The sequence below is a fragment of the Leguminivora glycinivorella genome, chromosome 19 (genome assembly GCF_023078275.1).
Source record: "Leguminivora glycinivorella isolate SPB_JAAS2020 chromosome 19, LegGlyc_1.1, whole genome shotgun sequence".
NCBI classification, from domain to species: Eukaryota; Metazoa; Arthropoda; class Insecta; order Lepidoptera; family Tortricidae; genus Leguminivora; species Leguminivora glycinivorella.
Genome location: NC_062989.1, coordinates 1,348,257 through 1,372,049, shown reverse-complemented (window position 1 = coordinate 1,372,049; position 23,793 = coordinate 1,348,257). Strand labels below are relative to the sequence as shown.

The 23,793-nt window shown below is 36.6% G+C and overlaps 1 protein-coding gene across 1 annotated transcript; it reads left to right on the top strand.

The window, feature by feature from the left end:
* The first annotated feature begins 132 nt into the window (after positions 1-132).
* Positions 133-23,793, top strand: LOC125236634 (sarcoplasmic calcium-binding protein). Its single transcript, XM_048143513.1, has 6 exons — positions 133-343; positions 13,696-13,890; positions 19,454-19,615; positions 20,493-20,633; positions 21,526-21,645; positions 22,683-23,793. The coding sequence occupies exons 1-6, from the start codon at positions 242-244 to the stop codon at positions 22,791-22,793; spliced, it is 831 nt and encodes a 276-aa protein (XP_047999470.1). The 5' UTR covers positions 133-241; the 3' UTR covers positions 22,794-23,793.

The following is a 23,793-nucleotide window of genomic DNA, read 5'->3' as shown; positions in this document are numbered from 1 at the left end:
AAAATATTAAGAGCCAGTTTCGATTACCATATTAATTAACCAAAAGCAATAACTTCAAGTTACCGGTTGAAAACAAACCTTGCCCCCCCTCTTCCTCCCAGACGAATAAAACTAAACGGCCGTTCCAAATCCAGCCAGTACCCGTACAACTTGACGCGCGTGCGTGTTAAAAAGTTAACCTGTCAAACTTTTACTTTTAAAACTATATGTGTGCATAGATACGTGGCGTGTTTTTTTAAACATGGCGATCTCTTTAGTGAGGATGGGACTAAGGTCCGCTATTTTCAACTTGGAACGGAGTGCCGCTATTATATCAAGCCCCAGTGCCCAAAATCAATTGAAGGTACGTCCGTTTTCATTATTTTTTATGGTGTCAATGACCATGTTCACAAGATGGAGCATGGTTGGCCGCCAACGCTTAGTTGGTAACGGATTCAAAGAGAATTACTTACTAGGTAAGTCGCACAAAGTTTTGTGACTTGCCTTTTTGTGTGAACAGGTTTTTTTTTGTAAATAGCAATTCAATTAAATACAGCATTAATATTAACTTGAAGACTTATAAACTGTTGATAATGTTATTGATATATGAGACACGTGTTCGTTCGTAGATCAGCTTTCTATACAAGAAACCAGGTTTTACTTAAAGGCATTTCTAAATCCAGACCGATTCGAACTCCTATATTGGTAACTCTAACTTGATCTTTCAAGTAACATATCTTCTTTGATCGTTTACTTATGATACGACAGCTTAAGTCCTAAAGTCGCATCACTTTTTACTTTTTTTGCTACTAAACTGAGATGGTCCTTCGAACCGGATTTTTGTCGTTATTTTATTTGTGGTGCCTCGAAAGTGATATGTTTCGAAAGTGTATTTGCATAAAATAAATATGTAATAACAAAAATAAACTCCTATAACTTTAGTGTCAGGTTATATAGGTTTTTGTTCATCTTAGGCCCACTTGCACCAACCACTTAACTCAGGGTTAGTGGGCTGTCAACTGTCAAATTCCATATAAAATGGTGGGTTAACCCTCGGATTAACCTTACATTTTCATTGGTGCAAGTGGCCCTTAATAATATTAATGGTTAAAATCATTAATTAAATGCATGGACTAATTTAGTTACCAAAGAGACGTTACAATCATTAATGTGTACTATTAATAACCAGATATCGTTATCTTTTAACAAAATTGACATTATTATTAACAAAATCCTTATCTATAATTCAACATTTGACATAAAATCTCATGTTTGTCCCGAGATAGACAACAAATAATATTGTACTTATTATGTCATATCTGAGGGGAAGCGCTGGTAGCCTAGCGGTAAGTGCGTGCGACTTTCGTTCCGGAGGTCGCGGGTTCGAACCCCGGCTCGCACCAATGAGTTTTTCACGTATGTGCGAAATGTCACTTGATATTTGCCAGTCGCTTTTCGGTGAAGGAAAACATCGTGAGGAAACCGGACTAATTCCAATAAGGTCTAGTTACCCTTCGGGTTGGAAGGTCAGATGGCAGTCGCTTTCGTAAAACTAGTGCCTACGCCAAATCTTGGGATTAGTTGTCAAAGCGGACCCCAGGCTCCCATGAGCCGTGACAAATGCCGGGATAACGCAAGGAGGATGGTGATGATATGTCATATCTTAGGGACTATCTCACAAATAAGAAACTCGCAAGTAGGTAGGGTATATGTCTTAGTGCTGGAAATACTAGATGAATTGATATTCTGTTCCACGCCACACTTAGCTGCCTTTAAAAACCTGAAACCTGAAAAAACCTGAATGCATAATATCTGAAACTCTTAGTTCTTTATCGGAACAAAGTCACATATTCAAATCGAGCGACATAAAGGTACAAAGGTTATCGTAATTCGGAATATAATCATGGTCAATAAAATTACTATTTAATAAAAGTAGCGACCCAAAATCGTTGAGTGGCAAACAGATGTGATGTGACTGTTTGCATGAATGAATAAGTATTATAAGTACATAACATGAAATACATGATGTCTCTTTTGAAAGGGCGTCAGACTTTGCAGTTTGAATAATAGTGAGAGTATAAAAATATTAAGTACCAGCTTTTTGTCGCGGCTTCGCTCGCGGTAGAAAGAGACAAGAAGTAGCCTATGTCACTCTCCATCCCTTCAAAATCACGACAATTCGTCGCTGCGGTTTGCCGTAAAAGACGGACAAACAAATAGACACACACACTTTCCCATTTATAATATTAGTATGGATGAATTATAGTGAGAATGAGAACTGTACCGTATAAAAGCTGCATTCCACAAGAATGTCCCTTACAATTGCCTTGTATGACAGCGACTTCAATGAGATCCGCAAAGTTCGAGAATATAGAACAGAAGTATTAGAAGAATCGTAGATATGTCGTAAAGGACATTCTCGTGGAATGCCTCACTGTCAAAATGGTCTTCCGGAACCAAATTCCTTTCCTCGAAGATATTGCACAGTTAGACAAACTTTGTAAGTCATTGCAGAGTTAGCTTAGACAAACTTTGAGGTTGTAAAAATAGCAGCCTACAGTTGTGACTCTTGTACAAATGAGCCAAAACAACCATTTTAGCTAAAAAATCGTAAAACTACCTAAGTTAGTGCAGGTTGAGTTAGGTTATGGTTTTACTAGCTCAAGTTTGCGAAATATAATCAACCGATGTTTAATCTGCACAAGTTTATAGCAATAATAGTTGTAAATAGCGTATCAAATAAAAATGAGTAAGTTATTTGCAATACAATGGATATAGGTTTTGTTATTATTTGAGTATTAACTTGAATTGCCATCAAAGTAGAGAAAAGTATTAAAGTCAAAATAACATAAGTAATTTAGCAGCGAAATAAGTCACAATTGCATAGATGTTGCATGTTTGTATTACTTATCTACCTATAACTTAAATATTATGAACATGTAGAAATTCGAGTTATGATACCTCATTCGCGAGATGTCGTTAATAATAGTAAAAAAAAAAAATGTCAGTATTGTCGCAAATATAATTTTAATTTTTGAAATTACTGGTAAATTATGTATTTTTTATTTTTTTGAACTGTGATTTATTTATTTTAATTGTACTGTTATTTTAATTGGACCATATGTTGTCTGCAATAAACGGATTTATTAATAATAGTATATATTAGGAAATGCAGACCCGAAAAATTATGTAATAAGTAATAAAAGAATATGTATGAAGTGATAAAAGAATGACCACTGCAGACAATTCGTTATACACATAAATATTGAAGCATAATGATAACCTGACCCCTTATCACTCCCCTATCATGTCCACAAAATATCAAACCGTTTTATCCCCTAATATTAAAGAAAAAAGTGCTATTTTAGCTTGCTTCATAAAGCAGAGATGATACTATTTGGGCCACTGGAGAACCACAATTGTATGGTAATCGAAATGTTTACGTAAAATTGATAGCTTATTAACATTCGCAGACTTGCTGAACTTATTTGACTTTTAAAACACCTTTGGACGGGATGCCGATAAAGGAGTATTTACTTATTTGACTATACGGGTGTACTCACGTTATTATATCGCGTTTTGGGAATATGTTTTGAGTCATATGGAGACCCGTCATTAGGCATGAAATAGTGTTCGTGGCGGCTGGACTCCATGCATATGATATGACTTGAAGCATGTCGTCAAAATGCGATATGTAGTCACATCCGTAAGGTACAGCGGGGTAAATCTCGACTGGGGGGCCAATGTAACTGGTCCATTTTTCCCATGTTTTACAATATTTGCATTATTAAATAGTGTCCACCGGTTATATATGGTAGGCGTGTTCAGTGGAACTCATCATCATAGTCTAATAATGGAAAAAAAGGATCAGTTAGAATGGCCCCCCAGTCGAGATTTGCCCCGCTGTTCCTTACTTAATAAATTTGTCTCGCGAAAGTTTAACGTTTATAACTTTATAATTTAAAAGTAAGTACCGAAGGTACCAAAAGGTAGGTAAGTTTAGGGTAATCGTGTCAAAATGACTAATTATATTCCCGATAACATATTAACAATATTAAACAATCAACATGTTTACTAATAACTTATGTCGATAAGGTACTCGTCAATTCATATCTCGTGCTTTGCCTACATAATGAGTAAGTAGGTATTAAATATATATTCTGTCAAACAAGTCTGTCAGTAAATAAGAACTAAGAAAACTATAGGTATCCTTTTCTCTAGCAACCTAAAGAAAAGGATGCATATAGTTTTCTTTGTTCTTATTTACTGACAAACTTGGTTGACAGAGTATAGATGCGGATAAAGTGCCAAAAATTTATATACACGACTTTATTTCTTACACGTTAAGGTTGTAGATACATATTTTTGTGACTTTGTCCCCATTTATATTTCAATACCTTGTACATTAACGCCAAAATTGTTCGGTATTCAAACTGCGGAGCGGCCGCCACCTTACTTCGACGAGTGATTAACAAAAAATGACCTTGATGATTGTAGGCACAAAACAACGCGATAATGAAGGGACCATGTTGTTGAAAATATTTTCTAAAAGTTATGTGACTTTATTCCCTTACTTTGAAATAGGACTCACGGTCAATCGACCTAGCATAGCATACATAATATCTTTCTAATTAAGACGATACAGGAGGGGCCAATTCTCCATACAAACGCTCTCGACTATTTCCTCCCTGGTTTTTGAAGATAGAGCACTGATTGTTTTAAGACAGATTACTATTATTTTTATCTGTGTCGGACCGTTTCTATTTTTTTGATATTTTTATTTTTAAAGACGCTAGAGCCCATCATAAAGTTCCAAAATATGACTTACTGATTATGGCGCAAAAAAGGTGTGGAATTCAAAATTTGGTAACAATAAGCCAAAAAAAACTAAACGGTCCGACACAGAAACCTTAATTGATATTCAGATTCTCCGTTACGATTGATTAAGTTTTGAAGAAGGAAACAGTCGAGAGCAGCACTTCGATTTTAAAGATTTTTTCGCAATATCTTTTAACTGAGTTGTTCAGAATGGTCAATTTTTAGGGTTCCGTAGTCAACTAGGAACCCTTATAGTTTCGCCATGTCTGTCTGTCTGTCCGTCCGTCCGTCCGTCCGTCCGTCCGTCCGTCCGCGGATAATCTCAGTAACCGTTAGCACTAGAAAGCTGAAATTTGGTACCAATATGTATATCAATCACGCCAACAAAGTGCAAAAATGAAAAATGGAAAAAAATGTTTTTTTAGGGTACCCCCCCCTACATGTAAAGTAGGGGCTGATTTTTTTTTTCATTCCAACCCCAACGTGTGATATATTTTTGGATAGGTATTTAAAATGAATAGGGGTTTACTAAGATCATTTTTTGATAATATTAATATTTTCGGAAATAATCGCTCCTAAAGGAAAAAAAAAGTGCGTCCCCCCCCCCTCTAACTTTTGAACCGTATGTTTAAAAAATATGAAAAAAATCTCAAAAGTAGAACTTTATAAAGACTTTCTAGGAAAATTATTTTGAACTTGATAGGTTCAGTAGTTTTTGAGAAAAGTAGGGAAAACTACGGAACCCTACACTGAGCGTGGCCCGACACGCTCTTGGCCGGTTTTTTTCGATAAATCTAGTTAAGAGCACTAGTATATTTAACTAAAATTCCCAAATCGAAAGAGGGCTCATTTCCATTTTAGCATTTTCGCTCCTGTTTGTATTAATAATTCCAAATACAAAATGCATACCTAATGATAATTATTTATTAGGCTGCTTGGATTCCTCTAGGTTTGGGCCTTTTGGCCAAGCCTTTTCCTTTATCGCCAAACAACGCGATACACCACTACACAAAACCAAACCTGACTTCCCGTTTAGGGCACACAGACTGCACACAAAAAATGAATAGGGTAAGGTGGGCAACAGAGAACCAGTGGTACACAAGGAACCAACGGTTTTATTCGAAAATGCGACGTTGCCAAACTGCACTGCGAACATAGGCACGCGCCGCTAAGGTTCCCCCGCTCGCTCCCCAGTCGGCGGCCGGTCCGCGTTGAAATTGCACGTGTAGTGAAGTATTTTGTGATTTTGGACAAGAAAACAGGAAAAAATTAAGTATTTAGTTTTTATATTTTCTCAGAATGTAGTTATGTTTGATTTATCTAATTAATCAGTTGTGCGGAGTGACTATTTCTCTATCTTTTTGACATTCACTGATGCGGCTTTCTTGTGCCGTTTATTTTTTACCGAATTTAAAAAGTGAAAATGTATATCTAGCACACATTGAACCACAAGGCTAGAGTACTCAATGAACCAGGAGGTTCTCTAGGTAATTCTCTAGTTAGCCTTTGGAAGGTCTATTTTGTACAACTTTTGCCATGTTTAAGAGTTAATATAAATATATCTAATATAACGTTACTATATAGTACAAAAATATATGATAATACATATATTATTTAAGTTTTTTGAAGTGCAAGACTTTATTTTTCATATAACGAAGAATATTGTGACGATTACATTAGTAAACTACTCTTAGTTTAAATAAATAAGCATTTTTGACATTGTAAATGTTGTATTTATTAAATTGCCCCATATTTACCTAAATCAGTTTGTATATTTTGCAATTATTTATCAAAAACTATGCAATTATATAATGGTAGGTTCATTGTGTACTAGGCCGGTTCATTGAATACATAGTACCGGTTCAGTCTGTACCAGAGATTGTACACAATGAGCCATTGTTCATCTTTTAAAAAAACTAAAATATCTCGACTTCTATTCAGTTTTATTAAAAAATAATGATGAAAATTTAGAGCTAGATAAATAACAAATGCACTAAATAAAAAAAATTGAATTTGGACCTATTATGACTGACTTATTAAGATTTAAATTTTTGGTGGCTCATTGTTGGCAACCTCACCCTACCCGACGCGTAGAATGACTAAAGATGTCAATTATCATAAACAAAAGAAAAAGTATTGCAAATGCGTATGCGCACCAGTTTTACCGGTTTGGGGGATTGATTTAATTTCGCATAAAATATATCATATAGGTATTATGCCAAATTTTAATGCGATGTACTGTAATATTGTATATTTTACCGTATATTATTTTATCAAAAGCTCACTTTGAGGACGGCTTTCTTGTGGCAAATTAGCTGGCCATATTCAGGGTCCCTCCACATCTAGCGTCTCGCGAGCGTCGCGTCGGGCCAACTGTATGGAAAAAGACGCTGCGTCGACCGGCTTTGCCCATACAGTTGGCCCGACGCGACGCTCGCGAGACGCTAGATGTGGGGGACCCTCATTCGGTCATCCGGTTATAAAAATATGTAGGTAATCCTGAGTATCTGGTTTACATTTCATTCGAAAACTTTACGTTTAGTTTTAGAATGAATTTCTTTAGATAAGTTGTCTTTCCTAGTCCCAATAAAATTGGCGAACGTTTTAAAATCGGTTAACGGTTACGTTACGTCACGTTTCCAAATAACAAGAACTACTGAAGTTTATACAAAATCGTTACATTATCACCTGTTCTGACGTAAAACATTTGCATTATGCGGGTCCATAACCTTGGCCCACAGCCCACAACCTTGGGACAGAGAATTCGGGAATCGGATCAGGGTTTTGCGAATATGGGCATAAGTTTGAATGCATACATTCTGATTGAAGAGGCTGGCTAAGATAATCTTGTGTTGAACAAAGTGAGGATATGTCAGTCGTATTAAAAGATATATTTTTGTCTAAATTTGACTACTGGACATGCAGGGTTTAATAGCTTTAACAACATTTTAAGACACTTGGTTTTAAATGACAAAGATTATAAGACCGTCCGACCGAATAAGTAGTCGGCCGTCAAGTCAGTTAAAACTAATTGGTTAGTGGCTAAATACATACGAGTACTTATTATTCAATTATATAAAATAAATGAATACAAATTCTTATCATCCCATGATCAATAATATTTATTAAAAGCGACTTTTTATTTACTATAAATAATTTATATCAAATCGTAAATGCCTAACACTTCCCAAGGTCAAAAAAGGGTAACAGAATAACGAATAACAATACAATGCAAGAGAAAATAGCGTAAAACAAAACACTATCAACAATGGCAACGCGAGTTGACGAGAAACAAAAGAAACGAAGTTTATGTAAAAACATATTGTATAACAATAGCTACCTTTCAAGTTATTGAATGGAATCAATTTCAGGTAATTGAATAGTACTAGGTATTTTATATATTATAAACATGTGACAAAAGTAGTGAATAGCCCTGTAAAAGTGATAATTTTATTTGGATGCTATGAACTGAATGTAGGCCAGAAGATTTTGTCTGATTTTCAACTAGGTTTTGAGATACTCTATTAAAACTTCTAAGATCTATAGAAGCATAATTTTCGGGTTAAAATATTATTATAAATGCATGTACATGGAATCACGAATGAATTCATTGATAAATTCGCCATGCACTTTTACAGCTCACTGTACCTCTGTATTTAACTTATCGAGAAATGGGTATCCCGTATCCCTTTATGTTTATAACTACCCCCATATTTATTTTATAAGTTCCTGACACTTGATAGGTCATTATAATAATGTAATAAATATTGGGGACACCTTACACAGATCAACTTAGCCCCAAACTAAGCAAAGCTTGTACTATGGGTGCTAAGCAACGATATACATGCTTAAATACCGCGGGTCCTACTAGATTTATTTTAGTTTTAGTTTTATTAATTTTAATTTAATTTAGTGAATTTATTATGTTAATATTAGTAATAATCTATGGAATGTATTTCCGGTAATAAATAATTTTCATTTCATTTCATTTCATTTTTTCATTAAATAGATAAATACATAATTATATACATAGAAAACATCCATGACTCAGGAACAAATATCAGTGCTCATCACACAAATAAATGCCCTTACCGGGATTCGAACCCAGGACCGCGGCTTAGCATTAGCAGGCAGGGTCACTACCGACTGAGCCAGACCGGTCGTCAAATATCATTTCATTGTACGAAAGTTGTCACAAAAACGCATAAAATTACCTAATCACTGAAAGAATTGAACATCGACCGAATGAATACTTAAATATGCAACTTACAGCACGAGTGCGTACCTAGTTGATTTAAATTGTCAATTAAAGAATAAGTATTAGCAAAGACATATGTAACTCCGTAAAGACAGATAAAGTATAAGAAAAAGCGTACCTCAGAACCATATAGAAGAACGTACGGTGGCCTAGATGGCGTTATACTTTTGGGGGACGCTCGGCTAGATGGCGCTAATATTAATATTTGGCATTCTAACACATATCAAGCTAAGAATATGGGCCAAATTCTCAAAACGAAGGTTGAAAAGTTTTGAGCCTGTGTCGATCGAGAGATTGCAATGGATGTTTTATGCGGGTTCCCTCTATTTGGCATAAATTTAATTGTCCGAAACGATTTTCGCATAACAGACTTCGCATAATTGATTTTCGCCGAATGTTAATTTGGCAGAAAACTTATTTGTCATAATCTAAAATAATATGAATATTACTTTGTCCGAAAATAAGTTCGCATAATTTTGTTTACGCCGATTGTTTTTATGAATAAAATTATGTTGCATATATGTATTTGGCATATTTCCTAAAATCAGAATATCCACCCATACTAAATGCTGTGTAGAGAGTCGGTTTGATTAGGTTCGAACTGCGACCTTAACAAATACAACATTTTGTCAAGAATTTCGGTTAGGTTAGGTTAGAACTGCAACATTAATATAGTAGTATTATCTATGATAAAAATTCTGCATGATAAATTTCGACTAAACCATGTTATACAGAAATAATTTATGCATAAAAACCATTCGGCGAATAACCTTTATGCACGAAATATATTCGGACAAACAAAAATATGCCTAGACATATTATGCGTAACTATACTATGCCATAACAGATTATGCAAAAGGTGAATTATGCCAATATAGATTATGCCAATAAGAATTCTTGATATTAAAATTATGCCAAAACAAGGGGAACCGTTTTATGCACTGTGATTACAAACTTTACTTTGACAGTAACTCTCTATAATACTCGATCCTCTTTGGTATTACTTAGTTTAACGAGTTACACAGAGTTTAGATAATGGTTCACATGTTGTTTATCTGGTGACGCCAGGTCAAGGTCTCCAATAATGGATGTAAAAAACAGTATTAGCTAAAACCAAACTCGTTTATTTGTAGGGTAAATGTATCGTAACGTTGATTAGGCATAAACATCTTATTTTTATTTTACTGAAAATAAGTATGCATTCAACATCGACAAAATGGCAATACAGAGCATTGGATGTTTGCATGGCAAATTGGCAATGTCTTTACGACCAGTCTGGCGTAGTCAATAGTGACCCTGCCTGCTAAGTCGACGGTCCTGGGTCAGAATTATTCGTGTGATGAACACAGATATTTGTTTCTGAATTGTGGATGTTTTCTACATATGTAAAGTAAAAGTATGTACGAAAAGTGCGAAAAGGGTTTCCTTCGGAAACGTTCGTATTTGTCATGCTAGTTTAGTCAATGTCAGTACATCTTGTACTGAGACTGACTGAAATAGCATGACACGTTCGTACGTTTCCGTAACAATACGAAGGCATCTCTTTTCGCACTACTTCTGTATATCGTCGCCTAGCACAAGCTTTTTTTTTTTTTTTTTTTTTATTATAAATGGGCTTACTCTTGACCACAGACTAGCCAAAGGCAAAGACGTGGCCTACGATGGAGTGAGCTCGCCCAGAAGATGCCAGAAGCTTTGCTTAGTTTGGGGCTAGGTTGATCTGTGTAAGATGTCCCCACAATATTTATTATTATTTAATATTTATCTTAAGCTTATTATTATTTAGTATTTATCTTAACTTCTTACCCCCTTATTCATAAACGTTCACTAAAGTTATCAAGCCGATAAAGTTCGTTTGTCCTTTTCTATCACACCAATACGTCGGAAAGAGACAAACGAATTTATCGGCTTGATAACTTTAGTGAACGTTTATGAATAAGGGGGTTAAGCTGTAAACTGTGCTAAAATTCCAAACACTTCTATTTTACAACATCGATGAAATGTTTTCTCAATAATTGTAATTGTTAGTTATCTGATCTGGCCTACTGACAACCTTTATTTATTTATTTTTTTGTTTTTTTTTCTAATAAAAAGTAATCGTTCTAATTGCCACACACTTATTAAGTGAGACAGCTGGTAGCTACAGTTACCAAAGGCAGAGTAGATAGACTACCTACTCGATAATACAACGTAACTTTTGAAATCCGGTTTGAAGGACCATATTCATTTAAAATTATAGTCAGGAACATTGTAGGTAACAGCCGTTTGTTTAGTTTCTTGTTACATTCCGCACACCTTTGCCCTTTAACGCTTTCTCCATACTGAATAATATGTCCCAACTTGTTGCTATGTTGCTATCCTTGGTGCGGGGTCTATTTATAGACTACGGCGTTGCAAGGATATCGCGTCTATCTCCTCTTTGTTCGTGTTTATCAACTTTTAATGTCTTTTGGGTTCATTATGTACTAATGAATCAATAAGAAAACATAATGAATAAAGCAACACTTGCAAGCGTAGTTACTTTATTGGTTAATTACTGCAAAAAAAGGTGGACTTAAAGCGGCAGATTTTTTCTTAATTTTAGTGTTCTTATGGCTTAAATATCCTAATATTTCAGAAATGATTTGGTTATTTTAAACGCACAACCGATTTACATTGGTCTCACGAATCTCACGATATATGGAAAATATGGACTTAAATAATGAATTTTTGGTCTCCTATTTCTACTTTAGTTAAGTAACTAAACATTTTCTTTAGCTCAACCATTAGTCACTATGCAAATCTGTTTATATGTATGCACAATGCAATGCTAACATGTTTACCATTCTGCGTGCGATAAGTAAAGTGCAATGCCCGAGCGACGCAAGCGCATCGGTTAACAAAATGGCGGAACTCATCTTAAAATGGCCGCCGCTTGAGCTTTTTCAATCTTGGAATAACATGGTTCAATCCAAAATGTTGTATGTTACTATAAAATGGGATGTTAAATAAGACTTTTTGAAAGAAATGAAGGGCATTAGAAGTCTGCAACGCATTTGATGCATTCTAAGAGATTTGAATACAAGTTTACACCTTCAACACATTAGATAAGACTCAATTTAGTTTTATATTTGGTTTCGCACACTATCATTTTCCAGTAGGAGAGAAAGAGAGAGTAGGATTGCCAAAATATGTTAAGCACATGCAAATGTGACAATAAATTAATGCAACTTGCAAGTTAGGTCATGTTTATTTTGGTTGTGAGTTCTTTTTGATGCTTAAAGGGTAAGAAAGATTCATGAAAATATTGTCCTACTTACTTAAGGAGCCAACATAAAGCAGTCTCCTAGTTTTGATTTGGCAACATGACAGTGTATGTACAAAATTTTAATGAAAAATAGTTAAATAACAATAGATTGAAATCAGGTTTAAGCCACTTGCGAAAGTTTTGCTACATAGTATCTATTGTATAGTAAATATGTGATTCACATGTTATGAATGAAGTAAATAAGTATGGCAACTCTTTTGTTTTTAGGGTACAGTTGTCCAAACAAACCATGAGGCGGGCATGATAACAATGATGGCTATGTGGTAGATTTTTATTTACATATTATATGCGCAGAATTTAAAATGTCCCTTCCCACCAGGGTATTATCAAAGAAACTGCTCATGAAATAAATTGTGGGCTAAAAGTAATAAAATCATCTCAACGTAGATGAATACCACACATTTCTATGTGTCCGAATGTGTAGGCATGTTACATGTATTCGAATTTTCCAATTGGGAGAAATTATATGTAATAGGTATTTTTCGCGACTGATAGCATATTTGATCGTAAATTGAAAGCAATGTTAATTGACTGATTGATGTTATTTGACGACCGGTCTGGCGCAGTCGGTAGTGACCCTGCCTGCTACGCCGCGGTCCTGGGTTCGAATCCTGGTAAGGGCATTTATTTATGTGATGAGCACAGATATTTGTTCCTGAGTCATGGATGTTTTCTATGTATATAAGTATTTATATATTATATATATCGTTGTCTGAGTACCCACAACACAAGCTTTCTTGAGCTTACCGTGGGCCTCAGTCGATCTGTGTAAGAATGTCCTATAATATTTATTTATTTTTTATTTTATTTTACTTAAGTTGCTACACTGTCAATAAATTTTTATTCAGGGATCGTTAATATGTATAATTATAAAGTAATTTCTATATGTTAATAAGACTTACCTATGTAACAAATTAAATTGTATACTACCTTTTATAAAATGTAAATAAGATTTTTTAATATTAGAATGTGGCACTGAAACTTGAGTAGTTTCATGTGCTCTGCCTACCCCTTCATGGGATACAAGCGTGATTGTATGTTGTTGTTGTAGAATGATATAATAGAATTGTTAATTAAGATGAATAATTGAAATATTCTGACGTGTAAAAAATGTTAATTTTTATCAATAAATGTATCTTATGTTATCTTATCACTCATTGTAAATTTTTAATATTACTTGATATTACCAAAATTTAAATTGAACATAGGTAACTTGCACATGAGATAAACGCTGCGTCTAAACCATAACGATCGATAGGTATAATATTAAAATACAAACATCAATATTGATTTGTCAAGATAAATCAATAACAATTTTTCCTTCTCATTTCAGTTAATCCACACAAAACCGATATGCAACGGCAGTGTCTGCTATCTATCGGAGAAGCCCCGCGAGGAGCAGGTGGTAGAGAGCGCCATCAGGCGGTACAGCAAACAGCACGGAAGGCCCGAGGAGAACAGGAGGAAACAGGACAGCGATAGTGACAGCGCTAGCGACTCTGATACTGAATGCAAGGGACATGATCGAGTGAGTCTTTAACATTATTTTTATTTTTTACTGTATACAATTTTTAAGGTCCAAAATTCAAGTCCTAATAGTAATTAAGTAGGAGAACTGTGAACTCACTATCGATTAAGAATCGTACCTCAATTTTTAGCGCCATCTATTAAATACTATCATAACTACACTGATGAGGCAATCAATTTTTTTTTGCAAAATGTGTATTGACGTGATATCATGATATTAAAATAAAGAAGCAAGGCAATCGTTCTCATTAAAAATAAAAACACACAAACATATTTAGAGAAAATATGATTTAGCCACTTCCAGGGTGCGAAACAGCGCCATCTAATTTTAAGACTAAAAGGCCTAAAAGGCATTTCAGGGGTACGCATTTTTGTATGGGCTTAGTCTGTCCCGGTATTATAAAAAAAAAATATATATATAAATATTATATGGTCCTTGTTATTAGTTAAGGAAAATTGCTTTTCTAATAGGTATGGGGTCAAGAAAACATCTAAGACGACGGTACAACCTCATTGTCAAGTATCCTACAGACCACAAGGCAGACGACTCTTTTAAATTTCATAACTCTTCCAGTAGCGTAAACTCTCTTTAAAAATATGCCCAAAATATGCATGCAAGCAAAATATTATGGTAGTTCAAACTTCAATAGCCAAAATGGTTGTTATACAATCTAAACACAGTCAATAAGAATGACATAAATATTACTTATTGTCATTCCCTCATTGATGATCAATAGGACAATACCGGCCTTGATTCAATTTAATCACATTCAATTCATGCCTCTTGTAACTAGTTTAGGTCTTAAACAGATCTTCTTGCAACTAGATTTATCTTACAATGTATTTAGTACAGCTTTTATATGATTTAGATACATGTTTTACAAGTAGAATTGGTAGGTATTCGAGTAAAATATCATGCTAAAAAATGTTTTATTGACATGAACATAATATTTTAGGTTTACACGTATAATACTTAACTATTTAATACTAGGTTTAAAACATAATACTAATAAAAAAAAAACCTTAACAATAAAAAACCTTAACAAACTACCTAAATTAGTCAAACAACCCACCCCGCATCGTTCCCGACGCAAAAGTGCCCATCACACTTGCCGCGTTTCCACGCTGTACCGCGATGGACAACCTCTGCGCCAAGAACGACCCGGAGCGGGGGTTGAGACCCCTCTCCTGCAGACGACGCCCCAGCTCCCAGAGGAAGGTTTTTGCCTCCGCACACCAGCACCCACTAGTCTCCACGGCCACAGGAACAAATAAATAATTTGATAAGGCCGAGTACTTGTCCCTTTTTAGGTCCGCCGCCTGCTCAGCAGCTCCTCCTGCCGTCCGCACGGTGCGAGCGAGGTGCGAGGCGGCAAACGTGCTAACGCAGGTGGCGTCCCATAAAAGGCACTTACCCCTCTCCCATGGCACCAGAGTCAACCCATCTGGCCTCTTATCGTCCGACCGGCTAAGTCCAGGTGGCTCCAGCACACACGGAACGTTGGCGACACCAGTGCTCTACGAATGATATCGTTCAAGGCGTGGTGCCGTGGGAACCTCCCTGCGCACCTGCGACAACTTAAAGCATGGTGCCCGTTGCTCTCCACCATCGAGCCGCAAATGCATTGATGTGGTTGACAAACATCGCAGCCGAGACGAAGAGCAACGGCCACCCGCAACGAGTCATTATCGAGGAGGGTGCCAAAGTTCGGGGAGGGAAGGGCGTGTAACCAGGCCCCAGATTCCGGTGCCGAAGCCGCCACCAGTCTAGCCCTATCCGCACCAGAAGCGTTGTTCAAGAGACTGGCAAAAAGACGTTTAATGCCTACCTCGTCCCACAAACGCTGCAGAAACGGCTTTTCAGGCACCCGCGCACCCGGGTTGAGAGCCTCCCAGACCGACAAGGCATTGGAAGCGAAAGGTATTATGACCTGGTCACGATTCAAAGATAAAATCCTAGTGACAAGGTCCACCACTCCCGCCGCCGACGCCAGGAAGGCCGGAAGACACACATCACGTACGCGCCGTATACCAATTCCACCGCTACGTACTGGTAACGAAGCCAAATCCCACTGTTCTGGACCCAAACACACATTCAAAATACCTTCCGTTAACTCTTTCACCACAAAGTCAAAAGAATCCATGTGGCCGGGGTGCATCCAGACTGGGGAAGTGCGCAAAAAGTACGTCACCTTCGGCACGGCGAAACAGGATCTCAGCAAAGTAAGTGCGACGTGACCCGAGAGCTTTTTTAACTTCTCACCAGCAGACCTCAGAAGCTGCTCTCTTACTTCGAAGGCTTCATGCTAAATAAATATACCTATTTCACAACACGAGATTCCTGAGAAAAATTATAATCTTTCCTAAAAACACGATTCGAAAATGATGATCATTTGTCAATAATAGGTAATAAGAGTAAATTATTAGAAAAACGGCTCATATCACCCTATCCAATCTTTGATTTTGGAAAAAGTCGCTCCGAAATCGGCACATGACGCATGCAACAAATTCAAAGTTATTAAAAAAACTTATTAAATTCACCTAAGTTTGAAAATTGAATAACAGCGAGTGAAGGAGCCAATCCAGACTGTCTCCACTGCACCCCTGTACATCGATAATCGTTAGTAACCGGGTCAACGGATGCAATGACTTTAAGAAAGTTTTGCCTTTTTACGCACGCAACCAAATTAAAGCTAAAACAATCTTAAACCACTCAACTAAAGTTCGAAATAAAACAACAGTATTAATATCACGTATATGTGTATGTTTATTCCTCTGTATTATTTTTTTGTTTTGCATGCATTGTGTCCTTAAAAGTAGGTACCTAATTATAGTTCTTTTGTGTTTGTAATTTTGCACCGCCTACAACTTCTCTGCTTTGCCTAAAGGTTGACTGGTAGAGAATGCCTTATGGCATTAAGTTCGCCTATTGTACATTGTGTTTCTTTGTTCAATAAAGGTTAAATAAATAAATAAATAGTGAGTGTAGGAGCCAATCCAGACCGACTGCACTGCACCCCTGTAACATCGATAATCGTTAGTAACCAGGTCACAGTTGATTGGCCAGGCAGATAAATGATCGCCGCGGAGGTCAACGGATGCAATGACTTTACGATGATGGACGGCGTGAAAAGTTTACGAATGTACAGTTAGGTATGATGAGTTGATGACGATTATGTTTGCACGAAACAAGACTTAAAGATAAAACAAAGATACCTAAATTGGTTCTTCTTTATGAAGGTTTCGATAGGTATTATGAAGGCGTCGATACAAGTCGATTCCCTACGGGTTCCCTAAAATTCTCCAGTATCGGTAGAAGTCCATACAAAACAGATCCCGAAAACCCCTCTGGTTTTATCAATAGTTATTTGTTATACAAGGGGGCAAAGTTGTATTTTAACGCCGAGTGTGGAATTGAAAAACGAGCAAGTGAAAGGATTCTATAGTTGAACCACGAGCGAAGCGAGTGGTTCGAGAATAGAATCCTGAACTTGCGAGTTTTTTAACACACGAGAAGTAAAATACATTTGCACCCGAGTGTAACACAAAACTTTTCCCCTCACTATAGCGAGGAAACTACAAAGCAAAAATGCGTTTATCACAGCTTCCAGTAGTTCCACAGGTGGTAAATCATCTTTATGACTAGATTCACCTACTTTTATTAATTTTAAAGCAGTTAATTTGACTTTATTCAAGGTCAAATTACTTTACCCACTAGTGGATAAAATGCGTTTTTACCCGCTGGTATTAAAGGACAAAACACGTGTTTCCGAGCTAGTGAGGGGAAAAGAAAATTTTCACGCCACGCCGCTGCAATATACATACCTACCTATTAGTACCTACAACCTGTGGCCTATTTCAAAACAGTGACAATTGTCACCCGACAGTGACACTTCACTGTTCATTGCCTGTTCAACAGGGAAACATTGGTACTGATGTTATGTTACTTATCAACCCAGGAATAGGCACAGACTTGTCAGTGTCAAGTGTCAATATCACTGTGGTGAACTAGGCCACTGCAGCTGTAACTATTTGAAGAACCCAGTAAATTCAGTAATACCTCAAAAAAATCATCGTTCAGAAACCGAAATTTGAAACAAACAAACTGTGACTTGATTATGGGATGTACTATTTTCGTATAGGTGTTAGTGTAGGTAGACATCTTATCACATTTATATATTTGTTGAGAGCTTTCCGTATCCATATTTTCAATAGTGCAGTCATTATTTTGGATACAATATAGAGATAAATTGTTTCCCAGTAGGGTCTTGGGTCTACTGTATTACCACTATCAACACAAACTATCGTAAGGGACTTTAAAACTAAGGGCCAGTTGCACCAACCACATTTGACAGACACATCATCGTCACACAGCAGACGTCTATGGAACTTCCCATAGAATAAAATTTAACGAACACTTTAACGGAGACAGACGGTTTGGTGCTACCGGCCCTTACTCTAATAGAATTCTACAAACTTTATATAACAAGTGATTTGCTAAACAACTCTCTTTCCAAATTCCTAACGGGTCAACTTGATCAAATCAAGCTAATACTAATACGAGTAGCTCATAACGATATTACTTATGTCGCAAAACCAGACGTAACAATCACTCGCTTGGCTCTTTATGCAAAACTGACCTACTTGACTTCCTTACAGATTAACTAATCAAGTCTATGTTGCTTATACTTGATTATAATTCTTATATGTAGAAGGATAACGGTTTAAAATAGCATGGAAATTCGAGTGGACTAGGTTTATTTGGTTTTGTGTAAGACTAGTAGATTAATACATTGTACACTATGTTTTATGACCGCTTAGTTATAGGACGTCGACCTCTCTAATATCTATTATTCTACAATGTATTTAACACAGGCCCTTTCATTTGGTTTTTAATATAAGACTACTGACTGGACTAATATCGATTAGGAATTTCGATTTGATTGTAAACGACCACCCGATGGCACTGGTCCCACCGCGAGCTAGTAAGCTATGAGCTATCGGCTATAAAAACGATCAAAAGATAATCACTCCCGTGTAAATAAAAGAGACACGGCGATGTTTATACTATAGTTACTCGCCCAGCGATGAGCATGAGCTTATAGCTTACTAGCTCGCGGTGCCTATAGTTGCGTGCGAGCATCAGCATTTAAGCGAAACTAATTTGTTTTCGTTTACAAGAATGCTCGTGATCATCGTTTGTCTAATAGAACGTATCTGCTTCGGAAAAACTAGTAGATCTTGGGTTCAGGAATCAGGATGTTCTGAGGCAGCACCTAAGATTAAACTGTAAGGTTCTGTATTGGCGCGTCAATTTTTTCTCCGTCACATTATTCGGCGATAAATACTGCATGATGTAATTTCGGCTTCGTAGAGCGTTGTCTTTTTATCTCTATTTCTTATTGTCCCATGGGATGTTAACATTGCGTTATCCCGATATTTGCCACGGCTCATGGGAGCCTGGGGTCCGCTTTAACAACGTTGTTTAACGTTACGTATTTAATGTTGATATTCGTTGGACGGACTTTAACTTCATTACTAAGCCCTGTCTTTCCTCTTTCCAGTCAGAATTCTGGCGGCGCAAGATGCGCACAGTGCACAACATCCTGGACGTGGACAAGGACGGCCTGATCTCCTTCAACGACTTCAAACTCTTCGCCAACCGGTTCCAGAGCCTTGGGCATCTGGATGAGCAGCAGGCGAAAGAGTTCTCTGAGATTATTAAGGTACTTTTCAATTTTTATTTGTTCGTGAAAATTGTTTTACGGTAATTTCCACATATAGAAAAATTTCCAAAACTAGACAGACAAAAAAATATTTAATTTGGTCACACAATTTCACGAGATTCGCTTGAGAATTGCGACCTGTAAAGACAACATTCGGAATATTCAGAAGCAAATTGCTCAAGTCTAACTGTAGACCTACGCTAACGCTTCGATCAAGTATTGAAAATTTCTACTGCACAATATTTTTATCCAAATAGTGACATATAAACTTTTGTAACAATGAAATAAATATGAAACGGTAGGACAGTGGACACCTTGAAAGTATTTCTTGTCAACCAGACAGAAGTTTCCCAAAACCTCCGGCAGTGGGACAATATAACTACTAGGTACGTAGCCGAATGGCACAAACGCTCACGAAACGAATCGCTCGTAGATATCTATCTCTATCGCTCTTGCGTATTGGCGCGACAGATCCAGAACACCTTTCGCGGTGTTTCGTTTTCATTTCGCGTCGCAGAAATGCCATTCGGCTACGGCACCAGAACCATGAACGATGCAGTTAAAGCACGGCAAATGGTCGCGAATGAAAGTAATGCCAGAAAAACCTTCAAAAGCTTTGAAAGTTTTTCTGGCATTTCTTTCATTCACAGACCATTTGCTGTGCTTTAACCCTTAAATGCATAGTGATGTACTTATATATGCATCATGCATTTTTGACTCTATTGACAGCATGTCAAAGTTTAAATTTGAATAAATCTTTGTCAAGGTCATGCATTTAAGGGTTAACTGCATCGTTCATGGTTCTGGTCAAGCGATCATTATGTGTCTTTGGCAATTAATTCAGGCCCATATTAAAGAGTGAATTCTTATTTTCCAGCACACGTGGGAGGAGCAGTGGGGCGCCATCGACCCGTACAACTTCGTGACGGTGGAACAGTACTTAGAGGACATGCACCACGTGCTCAACGACAAGACGCTCAAGAAGAAAGCGCACCGCTGGCTGCCGTACCTGTTCAAAGTAAGTTTGTCTATGCAAAGTGACTTCAAAACCTGATCCATCTTTTCTTCAAATTTGCGAAAAACTTTGAGCTCAACGAACGGGCTGTTGACGGGAGGACTTACGGAACTAACTTGTTCCGTCTATTGTCCTTTGAGTCGTCGGCAACTCGAACCCTCCTTAGAACTTGTACACTCCTTTTTGCTGTGTACTTAACACAGCAAAAGGGAATGTACAAGTTTCTAATGGGGTGGCAACGCGCATGTTACGGTGACCGCTTTACATCAGGCGGGCCGTATGCTTGTTTGCTACCGAAGTAGTATTAAAAAAAATGAAAGTGTATTGGTTTGGAACCAACCAATTGAAAACGGATATAACGATACTTGATGAGATTTATCTTGATTGTCCCAATATGGCATGACCTCTTGGGGCAGTGAATGTTAATCGAGTCCGAATTTGTTAAGCACATTGAAAATCCCTTTATCGCCCCTACTAGAGGTAGTGTGTGTGTTAGTTCTATTACGCGTCATCAGTCAACGTCTTCTAGTATTAGTCTACCGACAGTGTCCTGTTATGTCCTAACGGTCTTACCGCTAACCGAAGTTTTTTCTATCTTTATTCCATTTTTAACCCCCGACGCAAAAACGACGGGGTGTTATAAATTTGACGTGTGTGTATGTCTGTCTGTTTGTCTATCTGTCTGTCTGTTTGTGGCATCGTAGCTCTCGAACAGATGAACCGATTTAGTTTTTTTTTGTTTGAAAGCTGAATTAGTCGGGAGTGTTCTTAGCCATGTTTCAAGAAAATTGGTCCACTATGTAGGGGTTTTTTCAAAATTTTAATTTTGCGGTTAGGCTAGTTAGTAGCATCATATGAAAGCAATATGAAATAGTAAATTATTGATTTGTTACAGGCAGTAGACAAGGATAAGTCCGGCTTCATCTCAGTGAAGGAGTTTAAGCTGTTCTTCCAGTGCCTGGGGCTGGACAACGAGCACGCGGCCGTTGCTTTCGCCGTCATCGATGTCAATGGGGTAAGAACATTAACCTTTTAAAAAAAAATATCTTTTATTTATTTATTTATGGTATTTTTTCTTACATTTTCCTTCAAAATGCCTTTTATTTTCACTACAAAAAAATTGTATAAAATAGTTTATTTACGTTCAATTTGCGCTCTTTCTATCGATACCCCACTTACCTGATAACTTGAAATTTACAGTTTGCTCCCCTTTCATTTTGGCCATTTTCTACCATTAAAATTAATAAAGTAAAAAAATATACTTTCTATTTGTAGAGGTTTACAATGTTCACAACTGTTCCAAATTTCAAGTTGATAGCATTCGTAGTTCTCGAGATATTTAGGAATGTGACAGACGGACAGACAGACGGACAGAGTCGCATTATAAGGGTTCTTGTTGACCTTTTTGATACGGAACCCTAAAAACTATATAGTTGTACAGTCACCGGTATAAATATTGTGCCTGACTGTAAGCTCACATTTTTGACACATTTGTTTTGAAGTATTTTGCGATGTGGTTACCTAATCTTTCAACCCCTTATTTGCCAAGAGTGGCACTGAAGCTTTAGTAGTTTCATGTGCTCTGCCTACCCCTTCATGGGATACAGGCGTGATTGTATGTATGTATGTATGTGTAGGTAAATTTTATGTTTTTCCTACTCAGAATCACGAGGACAAAAAACAAGAAACAAAAAAAATGGTCCCAAAATTTTCTATTAATTTGCATACTTTCCACTTTGTAACCGCTGTTCAAAGTGTTTGAAAAATTGTAACGAAGTAGAAAAAGCCTCGTCTGCCAATAAACCATACTCTGGTTTGGCAGAAATTAAATTTTAGCTTTAAATTTTAGTTTTGAATAAACATTTATTTCATTTTCATTTAATTAACGCTTTTTTTCGCCTAGTAGGATAGAAAGGACTTGTGATTCTGAGTAGGAAAATCATTAATATTTACCCATTCTGGAAAAAAAAGGTTTTCAGTCTTTTTTCGCGAAAATTCCCAAAAGCTAACCTTGTATACCTGATGTATTTATGAACTTTTTTTTGTCAACAGGACGGAAAACTCTCTCTTAAAGAGTTCGTAAAACTCGGCAAGGACTTCTTCTTCACCGAGGACGAGAAGCGAGTATCCAAGATGTTCTGGGGCCCTCTAGTCGTAGTGTAAACCTTAGCGTAGCTCACTAACGGCCCAGCCACGACATTTGTCCACGCGCGGCAGCGGTGAGCGGCGGCCATACATTGAAGCGAGACACAGCGATGGGACTTTTCATTCGCACGTATGGCTGCCGCTCACCGCTATCGCGCTTAGACTAATGTCGTGGCCGGGCCGTAAGAGTCATATTAGTTTGTAAGCTAGGCGTCCATATAAACTCAATACTGTTTGCAAAGAACCTTGTCGTTTTGAAGAATAGTAAGAGATTTCTTACAATTTGAATTGTTAAGTTATTTTGACATAGTTCCATTGCAGAAGGAAATTGTGTGTAAAGTTGAAACTTTAATACGATATGATGTTTAATGGATTGGTTCTAATATTACGAAATATTTGCAAGGTTTTAAAAAATCTTGAATTTTAATAGAATTAAAATAAATTCGTTAATTATATGTACATAGAAAATCAGATGAAATAATACGAAAAACTAAAATTATCTTATGATGGTATTGTGTCAATTAATGGTAGATTTGTAGACTAATAATCTACTATTTGACCATATAATTTGAGTTTAACTATTGTAACTAAATTGGTTTTCTATGTAATATAAACCAAAAGCATTTAAAAATCAATATCTACATTAAAATGGTCTGTAATGACGCTAAATTGAATACATACCAAATACCATCAGTAATGTTGACGATAATTATATAACACACATAATAATAACATTCTATTATTATTGACAGTGTAGTTGCAAAACAATTATAAGAATATAAAAAAATGTATCGAAGGAATGACAATATTTATTGATAACATTATTACTGATAGTGTATTGGCCTGTAATTTTGCAACTATCATACTAAGTTTGTTTGTAGACATTCCTATGTTAAGCTTTTCTTATGAATTAAGTTTTATGATTGACTCGCTCAATATTTGAGCGTAGAAAAAAAAGAAAATAATTATAAAATAAACAAAAAAAGAATCTCAAATAAAGTTTTGATATTAATAATTA

Bases quoted from the DNA above. Each gene is read 5' to 3' on its own strand.
- LOC125236634 (XM_048143513.1), top strand. From the start codon at position 242: ATGGCGATCTCTTTAGTGAGGATGGGACTAAGGTCCGCTATTTTCAAC. The intron at 344-13,695 runs GTACGTCCGTTT...TTCTCATTTCAG, and splicing joins GTGCCCAAAATCAATTGAAG to TTAATCCACACAAAACCGAT. The intron at 21,646-22,682 runs GTAAGAACATTA...TTTTGTCAACAG, and splicing joins CCGTCATCGATGTCAATGGG to GACGGAAAACTCTCTCTTAA.